Raw genomic sequence first — 17,090 nt, forward strand, 5'->3', positions numbered from 1 at the left:
AGCCTTTCTCCGAGGACAAGCAGGCCAGTAATTCTCACATGTGGAAGACGTGTCCTGCGTCACCCGGTTCAGAGCTTGAAATCAGCTTTGTATAGCTTTGAATGCTAGAGGCAAGCAAGCCTGCTGTGCTGGTTTCACTGATGCTGCCGCCGCTGCAACTTTTTAAACGCAGGGCGGCTGGAAGAAAGGGAGGGCTGTCGGAAAGCTGAGGATTGAATGGCGGTGGAGGAGGAGGAAGCGCCGCGGGGCCCTGTGCGAAGGCTCCTGTCGCCCCTGCCTAAGACCGGCCCTGAGTAAGTATATTCGCTTTATGGCAATAATGGCATCCTCGCCCACTGAGATTTCCGACCAAATGGGAGATGATCCTAGGCAGGCAAGGAAGGGATTTTTGGGTAAGAATTTGGAACTATACAGTGACCAAGATCGGGGATTTGGAAGATTTCTTTAATGGCCAGCAAGTGGAAGGTCAGTACCCTTGAGAAAGAGCGTGCCTTCGTGACTGAGAGACGCAATGAACTTGAAACAGAACTGCTGGATCTGTATAAGTCTCATTGGGGTCTCGGAGAAGGTTGAGGTAACTTGGCTAGAAAGGTAAAGCTCTTGGGTTCTGGTGCCAGCACTGACAGATGGGGGGTAGGCTCAAGCAGTTAGCATGCGGGCTCACAATTTCCAGGACAAACTTTGTATTCTCAGAGAGCATGGAACACGGAGGGGAGATTCATTACCAAAACCATTGCGTTATTTTTTTTTTTCAAGGCTTCTTAGTAGAGCTTCAGATGACGAGAGAGACTTTCTTGTATGTTAAAAAGAAAGTAAAAAAAAAGTGGTCTGCTAACGCATTGATACATGCAGCTAAGCTGGGCTAACTCATGAAGGTCATGTCTCTACATTTTGCTTCCTTTGTGAACAGATAACAGTAAATAAGGCTGGAGAGAGGAAAGTATTGTAGCTGGAACTAAGATAAAGTGGGTTTCTTTGGAGTCGTTGCTGAACTGTCCACCGACAGTGAATTTGTTTGTTTTCAGTTTGATGCATGATCTGACTGGTTCCATGGTTACTAGTTTGGCTTTCTCTTTAGGCATGTTTTAAACAAAAGTATTGTGTAGGGTCAGTCCGTCTGTCTGTATCTATCTATGCAAACAGATGCATACAGAGTAGAACAGGAAAAAGAGCAGGGGTTAGTGAGCAGCAGAGGATAAGAGAGCCGAAGCCACATCAGTGGAAGATATAAATGAGTCACTGAGCCCTGAAAACAGCAGTGGGTGGTGGAAGGATGTACCCTGTTGCTCTGAGTGTGCGAGCGTACGGTTTCCAACGCCTTATGCCCTTCGTCAAGGGGAGCATAATTCTTTGTTTTCTTCAGAGAAAATGAACTTGCCTTTTTCTTTTCTTTTCTTTTTTTTATTAATTTTTCAATTTTAAGATACATAAAAAGTATCAAGACATGTGGAACAATTTTTCAGCCCTTAAGTTTGAAAATCCCAAGGGATTTGATGGTTTATGAGTGTGTTTATGTGTGAGTAATTGTTTAGGGGTGAGAGTGTGATTAGTAATAAAGAGTAGTTAGATTTTGAAATATATAACTTTTGTAGTAGTCTAATTAATGGTATGTAATCAGTGGCGTAGGCGGGGGGGGGGGGGGGGGGGCGATCCGCCCCGGGTGCACGCCGCTGGGGGGTGTCGGCTCCGCGCTGGTGCACTGCCCTCTCTGCCCCGGAACAGGTTACTTCCTGTTCCGGGACAGAGAGAGCACTGAACCAGTGTGGAGCCGACACACCCCAGCAACGTGCAGTCAGGGCGGATCGGCCTTTCCGCCCATCCCTCGCCACAGGTATGCGCTCCGGGGGGGGGGGGGGGGGGGTATGCGCTCCGGGGGGGGGTGCGCCGTGCTGCACCCATGGGGGGGTGCACAGTGGTGACCCGCCCCGGGTGTCAGCTCCCCTCGCTACGGCTCTGTATGTAATGAATATGCATTAGAGACAAACGGACTTTCTGAAATACTCTTCAATTACCTCTTACTCTTTTCTGCAGTCCAGTTGCAAATTCTGTAATGCTATATTTGTGTTGCAAATGAAATAGTGTATTTATTTATTTATTTATTATCTAACTGTTCTGCTCATCGAAAGATAAACCTGTACTAGAAGACATTGGAGGAAGGGGCAATTTTTTTAACCCATTCCTGCTGGTTTCAGAAATCAGCTATTTGGAAATCACTTCCCACGTGTTATAGCAAGTGCTTTGCTGCATGTCATGCCTAACTTTAAACTCACATTTGGTGGAGGCACCCAAGGCGGGGATAGAGTGGGGCTTGTGATACGGTATATTTTTTTGTAGCTTACACAGCACGTACGGGGTATTAATTAAAAGAAAAACAAAAATGCCTGCAGAAAATGGTGGAACAAATTTCTGTAGATAACCCTATCCTTCGGCAGTGGCGTACCAAGGGGGGGTGGGGGCGGTCCGCACCGGGTGCACGCAGCTGGGGGGGTACTGTGCGCCTGTCGGCGCTTTATTTTCATGCTCCCTCTGCCCCGGAACAGGTTACTTGGGGCAGAGGGAGCATGGACACGAAGAGCCGACAGGCGCGCAGCACCCCCTCCCCCCAGCGGCGTGCACCCGGGGGGGGTTCTTTCGCCGGGGGATCGCGCTGTTCCCGGGGGGGGGGGTGGAGCGCATCGGCGATCCGCCCAAGGTGTCAGCACCCCTAGGAACGCCACTGTTGTTCGGTATTCATAATGAAAGTCTACATTCACTTTCATTTTGACAGCTGGTGCAAACTCTGCAGCTAGAAGAGTATCAAGCGACTCTGCAGCTATGGAGCGGTAGAGATATTGCCCCTTGCTATTGATCAGTGGTATGAGTGGTTTGAAAATCCCATTCCTAATCAAAGTGATTCGCTGTGTATTTGGGAAAGCCACTGTCACGTGCGCATGGCTGGGAAGTTCAGTTACTTCTGAGCTTCCAGCTTATCCTGTGCAATTCACCGCCTTGGGTGAATCTTTTCATAAAGGCGGTTAATAAATCCCAATAAATAAATACATTTACCCACAATACATGTCAGGATGAATTCTTGGGTCATTGGGTTTGACTTTTTTTTTGCCCCAATGCAAAATATTGGTCCAGGATACCACACCAAAATTTTCCCATTGAGAATTCTGGGGTGGTTTAAAAAAAAAAAAAAAAAAAATCTGGAACCAATATGCCATGCATCTGCCTGTTGACAATGGTCACAAGAAAACACAAAGAGAAACCACATGGATAATTGGCTACATTTCTATCAGAACGCAGAGCTAATCCACCTGTCTGACAGAACAGTCAAGGGAAGGGAACCAGGCAAATCAATCGGCTAACGATTCTCTATATCCGCATGTAATAGCATTTAGGGCTAATAATAAAAAAGGTGTCTTGGCGTGGTCAAGCACAAGGGAAGGTCCTGCCGTTTACCAATGCCACTGCATCTCCCTTCCCATTTGTTTCAGGCAGGAGCCCCTACTTGCTCTTCACCAATCGCCATGAGGTGCGCAAGATTGACCTGGGGAAGAGAGATTACTCCCGCATCGTCCCCATGATGAAGAACGTAGTAGCGTTGGATGTGGAGGTGACAACTAACAAGATATATTGGTGTGACCTATTCTACAAGACGATCTACAGGTACAGTGAGAGCAGTGGCCCCGCTGCAGGATTTGGTTCGAGTCCGACAGGAGGATTTTATGATTACTGAAAGACACGTGAGCTTAGGGTCACGTGGACTACACGTTGTTCCCTGCAGAGCCAGTGGATTTCAACCCAGGGGCGTAGCCAGCCTTCCGTGGGGGAGGGGTCCAGAGCCCGGGGGAGGGGGCACATTTTAGCCCTCCCCCCGCCCCCGCCCCCCCCCCCCCCCCCCCGCTGACATTGCCGCCCCCCCCCTCCCGCCGTGAACCCGCCGCCGCTGCAGCCTACCTTTACTTTTGCTGGCGGGGGATCCCACTCCCCGCCAGCCCACGTCTTCTTCTGAGTCCTTCCTGCTCTTCAATTTGTTTGCTGACGTCCTGCACGTTGTACGTGCAGGACGTCAGCAAACAAATTGAAGAGCAGGAAGGACTGAGAAGACGTGGGCTGGCGGGGAGTGGGATCCCCCGCCAGCAAAAGTAAAGGTAGGCGGGGCGGGTTCGCCGGGAGGAGGGTCGGGGGGGGTGAATCTGCGGGGGCCCCGGCCCCCTCAGGCCCCACGTAGCTACGCCACTGTTTCAACCCAATATTTAGATCACACCCAGCCAGTCTGGTTTTCAGTATAACCACAATGAATATATAGGAGAGAAATTTGCATGCAAATCTATCCAATATCCCGAAAAGCTGACTGGCTAGTTGTGGCTTCAGAACCACTGCTGTAAACATGTGAAAGGTAGTTTTATTTAATTTTTAATTACATTTTTACTTGAAATGTACAGAACCGGAAATTTAAAAAAAACAAAAAACCCTGTCAATAGCTGATGTATAGTCTTTCTCCCTAATTCTAAAACCTTCAGCAGCTAAATGAATATGTCATTTGCCTGCTAGGATTGTAGAATATGAATACTTGCATGTGTGAAAGTAACGTTCCCCCATCTAAGCGTTAGGTGTGCACTTAGAGGGGAATTCATCAAGCAGCGTTAGGGCCAAAACATGCATTATTTGGTCCTAACGCTGCTGTCCCAAAATTTCTGCGGTGATACTTAACTCACAGCAGGTTACCGATTAATGAGATTAAAAATGCATGTTTTGCATCTCATAAATATGCAAATGCTCTAATGCGAATTGTATTAGGGGTGATGATATGTCCATAGGGGCGCCATTTTTCCGGAGAGGCAGGAGCGACTGGGCATAGTTCCTGCCAAAGACTACCCCGGACCCCCCCCACCCCCAGGAAGATGAAGATGATTCCCCCCCCCCCCCCCGGACCACCGTTGGCCGCCTGAAGACCCCCCCCCCCTCCCCCGGCGACACCTGCTGGACCAACAATTTAGCTTTTAAGATAGCCCGGGAGGGGGGGGGGGGTCTTCAGAAAGGGGGCTCCTTGCAGTGGGGGGAAGGGGGGTGGCTGGGAGCATCAGGCAACAGCTTGACAGCCCGATGTTCCTGGGCCATGGGAATAACACTGCTAGAAGTATTCCATAGCCTGGGATTCAGCAGCCTGCAGTATGGTGATCCCACAGGTTTCTGAACCTGTGGTAGATCAAGCTACGGTAAAGGGCGAACCTTTACTGCACCTTGATGAATTCCCCGCTTAGTGATATCTCTCTATATAAAAAGCAACACCAACGTTCTATTAAGCCTCCAGCCGGAAGTGTGAAGGGGGAGAGATATCCGGTTTCCCTATGAGTGTCTGCCCCGCCCTCTCTGTAACACAGTCAGTGAAGGAAAACAGCAGAGCAGGAAATCAAATCGCTGGCTCTGTAACAGTGAAGGACTCAGAGGGGGGAAGGGAGAGAGGGCAGAGGGCAGGGACACACACACTCCCACATGCACACAGAAGAAAACCTTGCTAGCCCCCGTTTCATTTGCATCAGAAACTGGGCTTTTTTACTAGTTCTATAATATAAGCACGTAAGTCACACGGGCCCTTTTACTAACGTGTAGCAGACCTAATGAACATTAGCATGCACTAAATGCCTTGTGGTCCATTTAGGTGTATAGGATGCGCACGCTAATATCCATTAGCACATGCTAAGCTTTATTAAAGGCCCCATAGTGCATAAATACATGGGATTTGCGTTACAAGACGTATGAGGAGAGACTTGCTGAGCTGAACATGTATACCCTGGAGGGAAAGGAGAAACAGGGGTGATATGATACAGACGTGCAAATATTTGAAAGGTATTAATCCGCAAACAAATCTTTTCCGGAGATGGGAAGATGGAAGAACGAGAGGACATGAAATGAGATTGAAGGGGGGCAGACTCAGGACTAATGTCAGGAAATATTTTTTTCATGGACAGAGTGGTGGATGCTTGGAATGCCCTCCCGCGGGAGGTGGTGGAGATCAAAACGGTAACGGAATTCAAACATGCGTGGGATAAACTTAAAGGAATCCTGTTCAGAAGGAATGGATCCTCAGAAGCGTAGCCGAGATTGGGTGGCAGAGCCGGTGGTTGGGAGGCGGGGCTAGTGCTGGGCAGACTTCTACGGTCTGTGCCCTGAAAATGGCAGATAATGGCAGATACAAATCAAAGTCAGGTATACACATGAAGCAGCACATATGAGTTTATCTTGTTGGGCAGACTGGATGGACTGTACAAGTCTTTCTCTGCCATCATCTACTATGTTACTATGTAGTGTGCACAGGGGCGTGTCAAACATTTGCATGCATAGGTTATAAAATGTTTATGCACTAAAGTGCTACATTTAAGCATGCATATTTATGCCTGTTGTTGACATGGCATTAGTGAGCAGGCCTACATGTTGGTGCTTAAATGTAAACTTACCCTAGCATTCTGTAGTGGAATCTGGGCACCAAATGCTAGTAAAGAATTCACACTTGATGCATGTCATTTTGGTGCCTCGATTTTGGCACATTTTATAGAATTGACCTCTATGTCACTATCATCTAGCTAACATTTATACAGAACACCTCCGTTCACAGGACAAATCCCTCCTCTCATTACCCTTCTCCACCACTGCCAACTCCAGGCTCCGCTCATTCTGCCTCGCCTCACCCTATGTTTGGAACAACCTTCCCGAGCCCATACGCCAAGCCCCCTCCCTTCCCATATTCAAGTCTTTGCTTAAAGCCCACCTCTTCAATGCTGCGTTCGGCACCTAACCCTTACCGTTCAGTGAATCCAGACTGCCCCAATTTGACCGCCCCTATCAGACTGACTGTTCACGTGTCCTTTAGATTGTAAGCTCTTTGAGTAGGGACTGTCCTTCTATGTTAAATTGTACAGCGCTGCATAACCCTAGTAGCGCTTTAGAAATGTTAAGTAGTAGTAGTAGTAGAACATACCTTCTCTCATTTCCATCCATTGAATACCCGAATTTCTTTTCTTCTATTTGCAGCCTCTTCTCCCCCCTCACCACTCCCCGTCCCTGAATAGAACAGGCTTGCATTAAAAATTCCCTTCTTTGTCAATAAGAACACAGTCTGAGTCCTAGACCATCTTTCAAAAGGACCCCAAGTGTGCACGCTTGTGTTTCCTAACAGCTGCAATTTTGCAGACCTAATTCTTCCCTCTTAGGAAGTTCAGCCTGTTTGCAGTATTTTGCAGTAAGCCTTCTTACAGCAGGAAGGTAGTTATCCACTAACCAGCATCGCCTGGGAGTCATTTCTTCCTGCACTTTCCATATTGCCAAGATCGTCTCCCCACCCCCACTTCCCTCCAATACCTTTGTACCCAGAGGGTAGTTTTATAACTACTATTAAGGGAGACATGGGGAAAGCCACTACTTTATCTCTAGGGTTGGTAGCATGGAATCTTGCTACTTTTTGGAGTTCTACATGGAATGTTGCTATTATTTGAGATTCTGAATGGAATCTTGCTACTCTTTGGGGTTCTACGTGGAATGTTGCTACTCTTTGGGATTCTGCCAGGTACTTGTGACATGGATTGGCCACTGTTAGAAGTAGGGATACTGGATTGAATGGACCATCAGTCTGACCCAGTATGGCTATCATAGTAAACCTGTTCATACCTATTCCAACCAATCAAGATGATTTTTATTCTGTATATAATAATTGTGGTGCTTTAGTTCCAAGGCACACCATCTGGAGGCTTAAGGCTTGTCCTATCTGTATTCAGCTTCCTAGTATAAAACAGGAGCTCAGCAAACTAAGGGGCCCTTTTACTAAGCCGTGTAGGTGCGTCCCACGCATGTCAGTTTTGAACTACTGCCCGGCTACCGCGTGGCCCGGGCGGTAATCTGCTATGCGGTAATTGGTATTGTACTCGCACTGATGATTACTACCCAGTTAATGTGTGAGACCTTACTGCCAAGTCAGTGGGTGGTAGTAAGGTCGTAGGCCCAAAATGGATGTGCGCCAATTTTTATTTTGCCGCACGTCCATTTTCGGCCAAAAAAAAAAGGCCTTTTTTTTGTAGGTGCGCTGAAAAATGGACCTGCGCGCGTCCAATACACACATCTACAACAGCACAGGCTATTTTTCGGCGCACTTTTTTTTTTTTTTTTTTAGTTACATTTGTACCTCGCGCTTTCCCACTCATGGCAGGCTCAACCTTAGTAAAACGACCCCTAAAGCAGGAATTGGATACAATTAAAGCAGCTTCTATCACTACACAGAATCATACCAATTTCTCATCGCTGCCTCAAAGAATAAAACCACTTAAGAATAGATGGCTCACAGTAGGCTCAGGTAGAATATGACGTGTGGCGCAGAAGATTCCACCCTCACAATTGTTGCCCCTACAAAATTCTTTTGCTCCATTACAGTACTGTGATGCTCCAGAAAATAGAACTGAGGTGGAACGAAAAGCAATGAAAGTGCCCCAAGAGTAAGACCCCCAAAGAACTAATGAAAAATCTCATACCAGAAAACTGTTGCTGCTAGGTGATTCCATTGCCAGAGACACTAACATTGGAATACAGTTCAAGGGGACCAGCAAAGTGAAATGCCTTCCAGGCTCCTCAGCTACCAGGAGTACCAGGCAAATACAGACTATAATCAGAGAAGAAACTAAGGAGTCTAACACTGATGTTGTTATCCACCTAGGAACAAATAACCTGGCCAATAATATCCCACTTGCAGCACAGAGAGCTTTTCAGGAGCTGGGAGAGGGGTTAAAACCTTTGGTACAAACGGTAGCTTCTTCTGAAGTACTACCTACTTTTGGAAAGAGAGAGAAAAGTTTACAAAATACTGAGAATTTCAATAGGAGGCTCAAAGCCTGGTGTCATCAAGGAGGTTTTAGGTACCTAGGAGGCTGGGGCAATACATGGAAAAACAAAAGACTATATTTTAACGATGGAGTGCATCTCACTGTGGCAGGAAAACAATTCCTTGGAGAGAACTTTAGACCAGTGGCGTTCCTAGGGGGGCGGACACCCAGGGCGGCGCCCCCCCCCCCCCCGGGTGCATGCCGCTGGGGGGGGGTGCCGCAGCACACGCCTGCTGCGAGTTTACTAACTTTGCTCGTTCACTGCAGCTCCCTCTGCCCCGGAACAGGAAGTAACCTGTTCCGGGGCAGAGGGAGCTGCAGCGAACGAGAGAAGTTAGCGAACTCTCGCAGCAGGCGTGTGCCGTGGCACCCCCCCCAGCGACGTGCACCTGGGGTGGACCGCCCCCCCCTTGGTACGCCACTGCTTTAGACAGTATGTATCTAGGCATAAACTAGAAGGCGGGGTGACATATAGAGACCGGTCAAGTCCAGTGGTCACCCCCAGCTGAAGACAAGGTGTGACAGAAGAAAACAATTATAAGAACAATCTTAGCAAATTACTTATTACCAACACAGCAGGAAGTGAAGGTATACACATATGAGTTTGTCTTGGGCAGACTGGATGGACCATGCAGGTCTTTTTCTGCCGTCATCTACTATGTTACTATGTAAACAGAAGATGAGACTGCCATTGAAATGTAGCTGGAAAGCGATGACCACAACGCTCACAGTCTAAGCAACGAAGTTCATGATCTGCAGGCCTTGATGTTAGAGGCAGACTTAGACATTGTGACTCTCACAGAGACATGGTTCAATGATTCCCATGAATGGGCTGCAAACATAGTGGGGCTGACACGAAGGAAGATGCAGAACAAAAGCGTCCAGTGGACTAAAAAAGTTCACATCAGAAGCTTTATTCAAAGTAAAATGGAGTCCTTTTTTAGTGAACTTTTTTAGTCCATTGGATGTTTTTGTTCTGCATCATCCTTCGTGTCACCCCCGCTGTGTTTGCTCATCTGGGCTTATTCATGCGAAGGACTCCTGTTCTTCTGTGGGATGCAAACATACCAAGCTACAATCTGTTTAGGAAGGATAGAGATGGTCATAAAGGTGAAGGAGTAGCTTTGTACGTGAGAAACTATATCACAGCGACTGAAATGCTAGGGGCCTGGAGAAAGGAAGAAGTGATATGGATCACCTTGAAAAGAAATGAGGAAACCTCTGTCCACATAGGTGTTGTCTACAGACCTCTGACACAATCGGAGGAACTAGATAAAGATCTGGTTATAGATATCCAAAAGTTGGGACAGAAAAGAGAGGTGCTGTTGCTGGGATATTTCAACCTGACAGATGCGGATTGGAAAGTTCCATCTGTGGAATCAGAAAGAAGTAGAGAGATCATGGACGCCTTACAAAGTGCTCTGCTCAGACAAATAGTGACAAAACCCACGAGGGAAGGAGGGACGCTGGATCTGGTGCTCACAAATGAAGAAAGTGTGTCTAATGTCCGAGTGGGTGCCCACCTGGGCAGCAGTGATAATCAAACAATTTAGTTTGATATAACAGCTAAAGTGGAGGGCAGCCACTCAAAACTCAAAGTACTGGATTTCAAACATGCTGACTTTAGCAAAATAAGGAATACCTGAATAAAGAGCTGACGGGCTGGGAGGACTTACAAGAAGTGGAAAGGCAGTGGTCCAGACTGAAAGGATATTTAAATTTGTCTACTAACCTTCATGTAAAGAGAGTAAATAAAAGCAAGAGAAAAAGGAAACCGATATGGTTCTCCAAGCAAGTGAGTTGAGAAAATAAAGGCTAAAGAGTTGGTGTTTATGAAATACAGAAAAACTCAAGAAGAGGAACATTGGATGAAACTGAAAGAAGCCAAGAGAGATATACATCCGGCAAAAGCGCAAACGTAAGAACAAACGGCTAGAAATGTAGGGAGAGGTGACAAGAATTTTTTCAGGTATGTTAGTGAAAGGAGGAAGACTAAAAATGGAATTGTGAGACGGAAAGATGCTGTGAACCGCTATGTGGAGAAGGATGAGGAAAAAGGAAACGTGCTAAACAAATACTTCTGTGTTCACGGAAGAAAATCCTGGAGAAGGACCATGATTGACTGGCAAAGGTACATATGAGAATGGAGCGGATATAGCACCGTTCGTGGAAGAAAGTGTTTTTGAACAACTTGAAAATTTGAAGGTGGACAAAGCCATGGGACCAGGTGGGATCCATCCCAGGATATTGAGGGAGTGGGTCCTCTTAAAGGTTCTTTGGAATTGGAGAAGAGCAGATATGGTCCCTTTTCACAAAAGTGGTGACAGAGAAGAATCTGGAAACTACGGTCTTCAGCCTCACTTCGGTTATCGGAAAAGTAATGGAGTAGATGCTGAAGGAAAGGATAGTGAATTTCCTGGAATCCAATAGGTTACAAGATCTGAGGCAACATGGCTTTACCAAAGGTAATTCGTGCCAAATGAATCTGATTGAATTCTTTGGCTGGGTGACCAGAAAATTGGATCGAGGCTGTGCACTAGATATAATCTACTTTGATTTCAGCAAAGCCTTTGACACAGTTAATGGGCCCGAAAATTGTTCTTTTCGCTGCTTCTATTCTGAGTCAGGCTACATGGCTGTTTTCCTTCCAGGGTCTCTTGAACTACCTTGGGGTGCATTCGACTGGGCACTCTTGGTGACAGTTTTTTGAGGTTAGTTTTCTTCGTACTTTTCTTTTTGTCTGTAGCGCCCCATTCCACAGCTTATAATTTTCTACGTTTATTGGTTGCTATTGCAAGGCTGGCTAGGCTACCTGGTCTAGTTCTCCATCGCCAGCTGCTCCTAGATTTGTTGGGTACTGCATTGTCTCCATTCGCTGCTGGCGGCGGGGTTTGGGCGACTGAGCTTTCCACGTATAGATCAGGGTCCTCCAGGGGAAAGATCTCGGAAAATGAGATGGTCTTTGGACCATCAACCAACCGAGCCCAGATAACGCTGAAATTGGGGAAAATCACAACCCAACACCACGTAGGGTAGCCATGGTAGAACTGCTACTTACAGATGAGCTCGCCCCACAGGTGTTATACAGGACACTCTGGCCCCCATGCACACAGGCCAAGCTTACAATCCGCTGATAGTTTAGTTGTGACGAATTGAGTACTTGTCTCTGGACAAGTGTTTTGACACTGCCAGAGTCTACTAGTGCTTGACACTTGCATCCTTCTAGCTCAACTGGAAGTATATAATTTCTGGTCTCCAGAGGAGCAGCTTCCACAAAACTGCAGTCACAAGTGACCACCAAGTTCACATCCATAGCACCCTCTTCTATATCCGGGAAGTCTTTAGCCACATAACCCTTTTCTCCACGTCTGAAACAGATAGGGGAGTATCCATCCCGCGCCCGGGAAAAAAAGACTGCGGTATGTTTGCAGAGGTGAGGGTTTCCACCACTCCGACCCCTTCCTTGGAAACCCCTGTTGTTGCTGGTGTAGTTGGTTCCACTGCTCAAGATACACTTGAATAAACTGCTGTTGGCCATCCACCAAGGCATGAAGAAGCCTCTCCATGGTATCACTGTAAATGGCGGCGGACCACACCGTATTCTGGGGAAAAACAAAAATAAAGACCTGCCTGTCCAGCACTAGCTACACATGCCGCCCCCCCCCCCCCCCACACACACACACACGTACACAAACACACACACTTAACTAGGACAGGGCTAATTCCTTTTGCCTGCTGTTCCTGCAGCATCTCTATAATTGGCCCAAAGCCCCAGAGAGGTCAGGATCCTGCTTCCTTCGGCAGGACAAGTACAGAATCCCACCATTTCCACAACTTGTGAGACCTCAAGCGGGGTTAGAGCGTGGCCAAAGAGAATAATGCAGCTGGACAAAAAGGGTAGGATGCAAAACTAAATATTCTAGGGCTTGTTTCTTCACGGCACCCTAGGCATACAATAGGAAAAACCCTGTTGAGTTTGGTAAACAGCAGTAAGCCATCTCTGGCAGCAGTCTCAAACACAGTCCTCGGCTGCAGGGTTACTGCATCCCAAACGCAGGCTTCAGTTGTTACCTTACTTGTCAGGTCTGGCTCCATGTTCAGATTTGATATAATATCTGGAGTAAATACACCCAGGAAATCCAAATTGTTAGCATTTAACTTTCAAAAAGGAGACTATGATAAAATGAGGAGAATGGTAAAAAAGAAACTAGAGGAGCAGCTGCAAAAGTCAAAAATTTACATGGGGTATGGATGTTGTTCAAAAATACCATCTTGGAAGCCCAGACCAGATATATTCCATGTATTAATGATGGAAGGAAGGCCAAGTACAGCCAGCATGGTTGAAAAGCAAGTTGAAGGAAGCTATTAGAGCTAAAAGAACATCCTTCAGAAAGTGGAAGACAGATCCAACTGAAGATAATGGAAAACAACATAAATATAACAAGTCAAATGCAAAGCACTGATAAGGAAGGCAGAGAGAGACCTTGAAAAGATTGTATTGGAGGCAAAAATGCATAATAAAAACTTTTTTAGGTATATTAGAAGCAAGAAGCCGGTAAAAGAATTGGTTGTTCCGCTAGATGACCAAGGGATAAAAGGGGCACTCGGAGAAGACAAGGTCATAGCAGAGAGAATAATTCCTTGCTTCGCTGTTCACCAAGGAAGATGTGGGGGAGATACCAGTGCCAGAAATGGTATTCAGTGCTGATGAGTCAGAGAAACTGAAACAAATCTCTGTAAACCAAGAAGATGTAATTGGGCAATTTGATAAATTAAAGAGTAGCAAATCTCCTGGACCGGACAGTATACATCCCAGAGTACTGATAAAACTGGAAAAGAACTTGCAGAGCTATTGTTAGTAATATGAAATTTATTTTTAAAATCAAGTATGGTACTGGAAGATTGGAGGGTGACCAATGTAATGCCAATTTTTAAAACTGGTTCCAGAGGTGATCGGGAAATTATACGGAGTGAGCATGACATCAGCTCTAGGCAAAATGGTAGATACTATTATAAAGAACAAAATTACAGAGCATATACGTAAGCGTGGATTAATGAGACAAAGCCAACATGGATTTAGTCAGTGGAAATCTTGCTTACCAATCTATACATTTCTTTGAGGGATGAATAAACGTGGATAAAAGTGAGCCAGTCAATATTATGTATCTGGATTTTCAAAAGGCATTTGACAAAGTACCTCATAAAAGACTCCTAAGGAAATTAGAAAGTCATAGATTAGAAGATGATGTCCTATTGTGGATTAAGAACTGGTTAAAAGATAGAAAACAGAGTAGAGTTAAATGGTCAGTATTCATAATGGAGAAGGGGTAAATAGTGGGGTTCTCCAGGGGTATGTGCTGGAACTGCTGCTTTTTAACATATTTATAAATGATGTAGAGATGGGAATAACCAGTGAGGTAATTAAATTTGCCAATGACAGCAAGTTATTCAAAGTCATTAAATCACATGAGGATTGTGAAAAATTGCAAGAGGACCTTACAAGACTGGACATCCAAATGGCAGATGACATTTAATGTGCGCAAGTGCAAAGTGATGCACGTAGGAAAGAGGAACCCAAACTATAGCTACATGATGCAGGGTTCCACACCTATGCGTCACCACCCAAGAAACAACCCTAGGTGTCTTCACTGATACATTGAAACCCTCTGCTCAGTATACAGCAGTGGCTAAGAAAGCAAATAGTATGTTAGATATTGTTAGGAAAGGAATGGAAAACAAAAATGAGGATGTTATAATGCCTTTGTATCGCTCCATAGTGTGAATGCACCTCAACTACTGTGTGCAATTCTGGTCACTGCATCTCTGAAAAGATACAGTGGAATTAGAAAAGGTATAGAGAAGGGCGACTAAAATGATAAAGGGAATGGGACTACTTTCCTTCCAGGAAAGGCTAGGGCTCTTCAGCTTGGAGAAGAGACAGCTGAAGGAAGAGTAAGACAGAAGTCTGTAAAACACTGAGTGGAGTGGAATGGATAGACGTGAATCACTTGTTTACTCTTTCCAAAAATAATAGCATTATAGGGCACACAGCAAAGCTACTAAGTAGTAAATTTAAAACAAATCATGCTCCCATCCCAGTACTTCTGAAATCATTTACAAGCTATCACATCTCAAAAGACTGTTATTTTTTTAATCATCATTATTATTATTTTCAAAACTTTTACAATTGTACACAAAAAAATAAAAATAAAACACCACATGATCAAATAATTCTAGCCCACAATGAATGAACCAAAGAACTAGTGCTCTGTGGATCAATACAGAAAAAAATCATAAAGACAAAAAAAAAACATATATGGCACAGGCAGAAATATATAAGTTTTAAATCCTTGTTTGTATTTCTGCCTTAAGTAAAAAGGAACCAGACTCCCAGCTTCCTGTTAGGTATGCAGTCATTCATAACATGGCAACCCCCTTTAAAGAGAATAGTTTTATAAATAAAGCCCTCATGACAATGATAAATCAAGATTTTTTACTGCAACATTGTGGGTGTGTTGCTGTGGATAATTAAAAAGGGTTCTCACTTTTCCTTCTCATCCTTGACTGACAGCTTTAAATAAGTGACTGCATACACCAGGAAACTGTAGGAGTTCTGAGAATTAATCCAAAAACCAGACTTAAAACTGCATTTCGCATTTTGTGCCTCCCATTAGAGAGTCTTTGGCTCATTATTGATAATGTGTGGTAACTGGTTTCTTTTTGTTTCTTACCCCTAAGTTGTAGTAGTATTTAATTGTGCGGTGCACCAGTAGCTTAGGATGGGCCTGAACCCAAAATAAGTAGACATGAAATTTCATCTCTATCTCCGCTCTCCTCTTCATTCCCCTCCCCCCCCCCACACACACACTCTGTCTCCGCTCTCCTCTTCATTCCCCTCCCCCCCCCCCGCCCCCCACACACACACACAACTCAAAATAGAAGTATCTGAACTGGTAGGGATCCCGAAGCCCCGCCAGCTAAAGACCTCCTCCCAGCAAGAATTCTACCAATCTAGTCAGCCAGATGACAGTGTTTCAGAGCCACCACCGGTCCCCACAGAGACTCAAGTTTTCACTCATGTGTGGGGCCTGGTGACGGCTCCGGAACACTGCCCAGGTTGGAAAAGTTCTGGCCAGGAGGAAGTTTTTGATTGGGGGATCCATCAGCTACACCAAGGCAGCACCAATTTTGGGTGGGCCTGAACCCAAAGTGGGTGAGCCCCGGTCCACCCACGGCCTACACGTACACTGTAGTGAATCTCCCTGCTGTAGTCATTTGGATAAATGGAAAAATAAGCAAACAGGTGACACCCTAAGTCCTCTCTCATTATGTGTTTTGATAAGATCTAAATAAACAAAGTAAATTTGCAGTTCGTTCCCTTTCTCAGAAAATGGAAGATGCACTTTCTCTGCTTGCTGTTATATCCAGTGGTAATTGTTGTCTTTGCAGTGCCTATATAGAGAAAGCCAGCGACACTACAGAACAAGCCATTGTGATAGACAGCCAGCTTCATTCTCCAGAGGGTTTGGCTATAGACTGGGTTCATCGGAACATCTACTGGACTGATACAGGAAGCAAAGCCATCTCTGTGGCAACAGCAAATGGGTACAAAAGAAGAACCCTTTTCAACACTGACCTGGGTGAACCTAGGGCCATTGCCGTGGATCCAACACGGGGGTGAGTAAAGTCAGGTTCCTTGGTCATCATTTAATTATGCAGACGGTATGGTGTGAAAGTTTGAAGTAAAGCGCTTCTCTTTTCAAAGCTACATTGGTTTCGTTATTAATGCTTCAAACTCTTTATTAACAAAAATTTCCAGACACCCAAAAGGTAATTCTGTAACTGAGCATCTGCGTTTATCCAACCTGGGTGGGAATATACAAAACACTGTCACTTTCATGGGTAAGTGTACACAAGGGTTACCCTTTTGTCCCCCAAAAAGAAGAACACATGCCCCGCTCCCTTTCACACCCCACCCCGCCCCCTTTCACGCCCTCACTCCACCCCCTGTCACATTTTCCGCTCCCCCATGTCACACACCCCGTCACCCCCCCCCCCCCCCCCCCCCCCCGTCACCTCCCTCCCCTTACCTTGCTACTGCCCGAGATCAGCAACAGGAAGGATGCATTCAGGGCAGCGCTTCGGGCAGGAAAGAGGGGGCTCTTTCCTGCCCCGAAGGCGGAAGAGGTCACTTGACCACCAGGGCAGTAGTAAGTAAGGGGAGGGGAGGCTAGCAAT

General features: G+C 45.9%; 1 protein-coding gene across 1 annotated transcript in view; it reads left to right on the plus strand.

Moving 5' to 3' along the window:
* The window catches only part of LOC115459496 (low-density lipoprotein receptor-related protein 8-like), a 522,792-nt gene that overhangs the window by 470,693 nt on the left and 35,009 nt on the right, over nt 1-17,090 (plus strand). The window contains exons 10-11 of the mRNA XM_030189301.1: nt 3,480-3,651; nt 16,302-16,529. Of these exons, the coding sequence (XP_030045161.1) occupies nt 3,480-3,651; nt 16,302-16,529 (400 nt within the window). The remainder of the gene's footprint in view (nt 1-3,479; nt 3,652-16,301; nt 16,530-17,090) is intronic.

The sequence above is a fragment of the Microcaecilia unicolor genome, unplaced genomic scaffold (assembly GCF_901765095.1).
Source record: "Microcaecilia unicolor unplaced genomic scaffold, aMicUni1.1, whole genome shotgun sequence".
NCBI classification, from domain to species: Eukaryota; Metazoa; Chordata; class Amphibia; order Gymnophiona; family Siphonopidae; genus Microcaecilia; species Microcaecilia unicolor.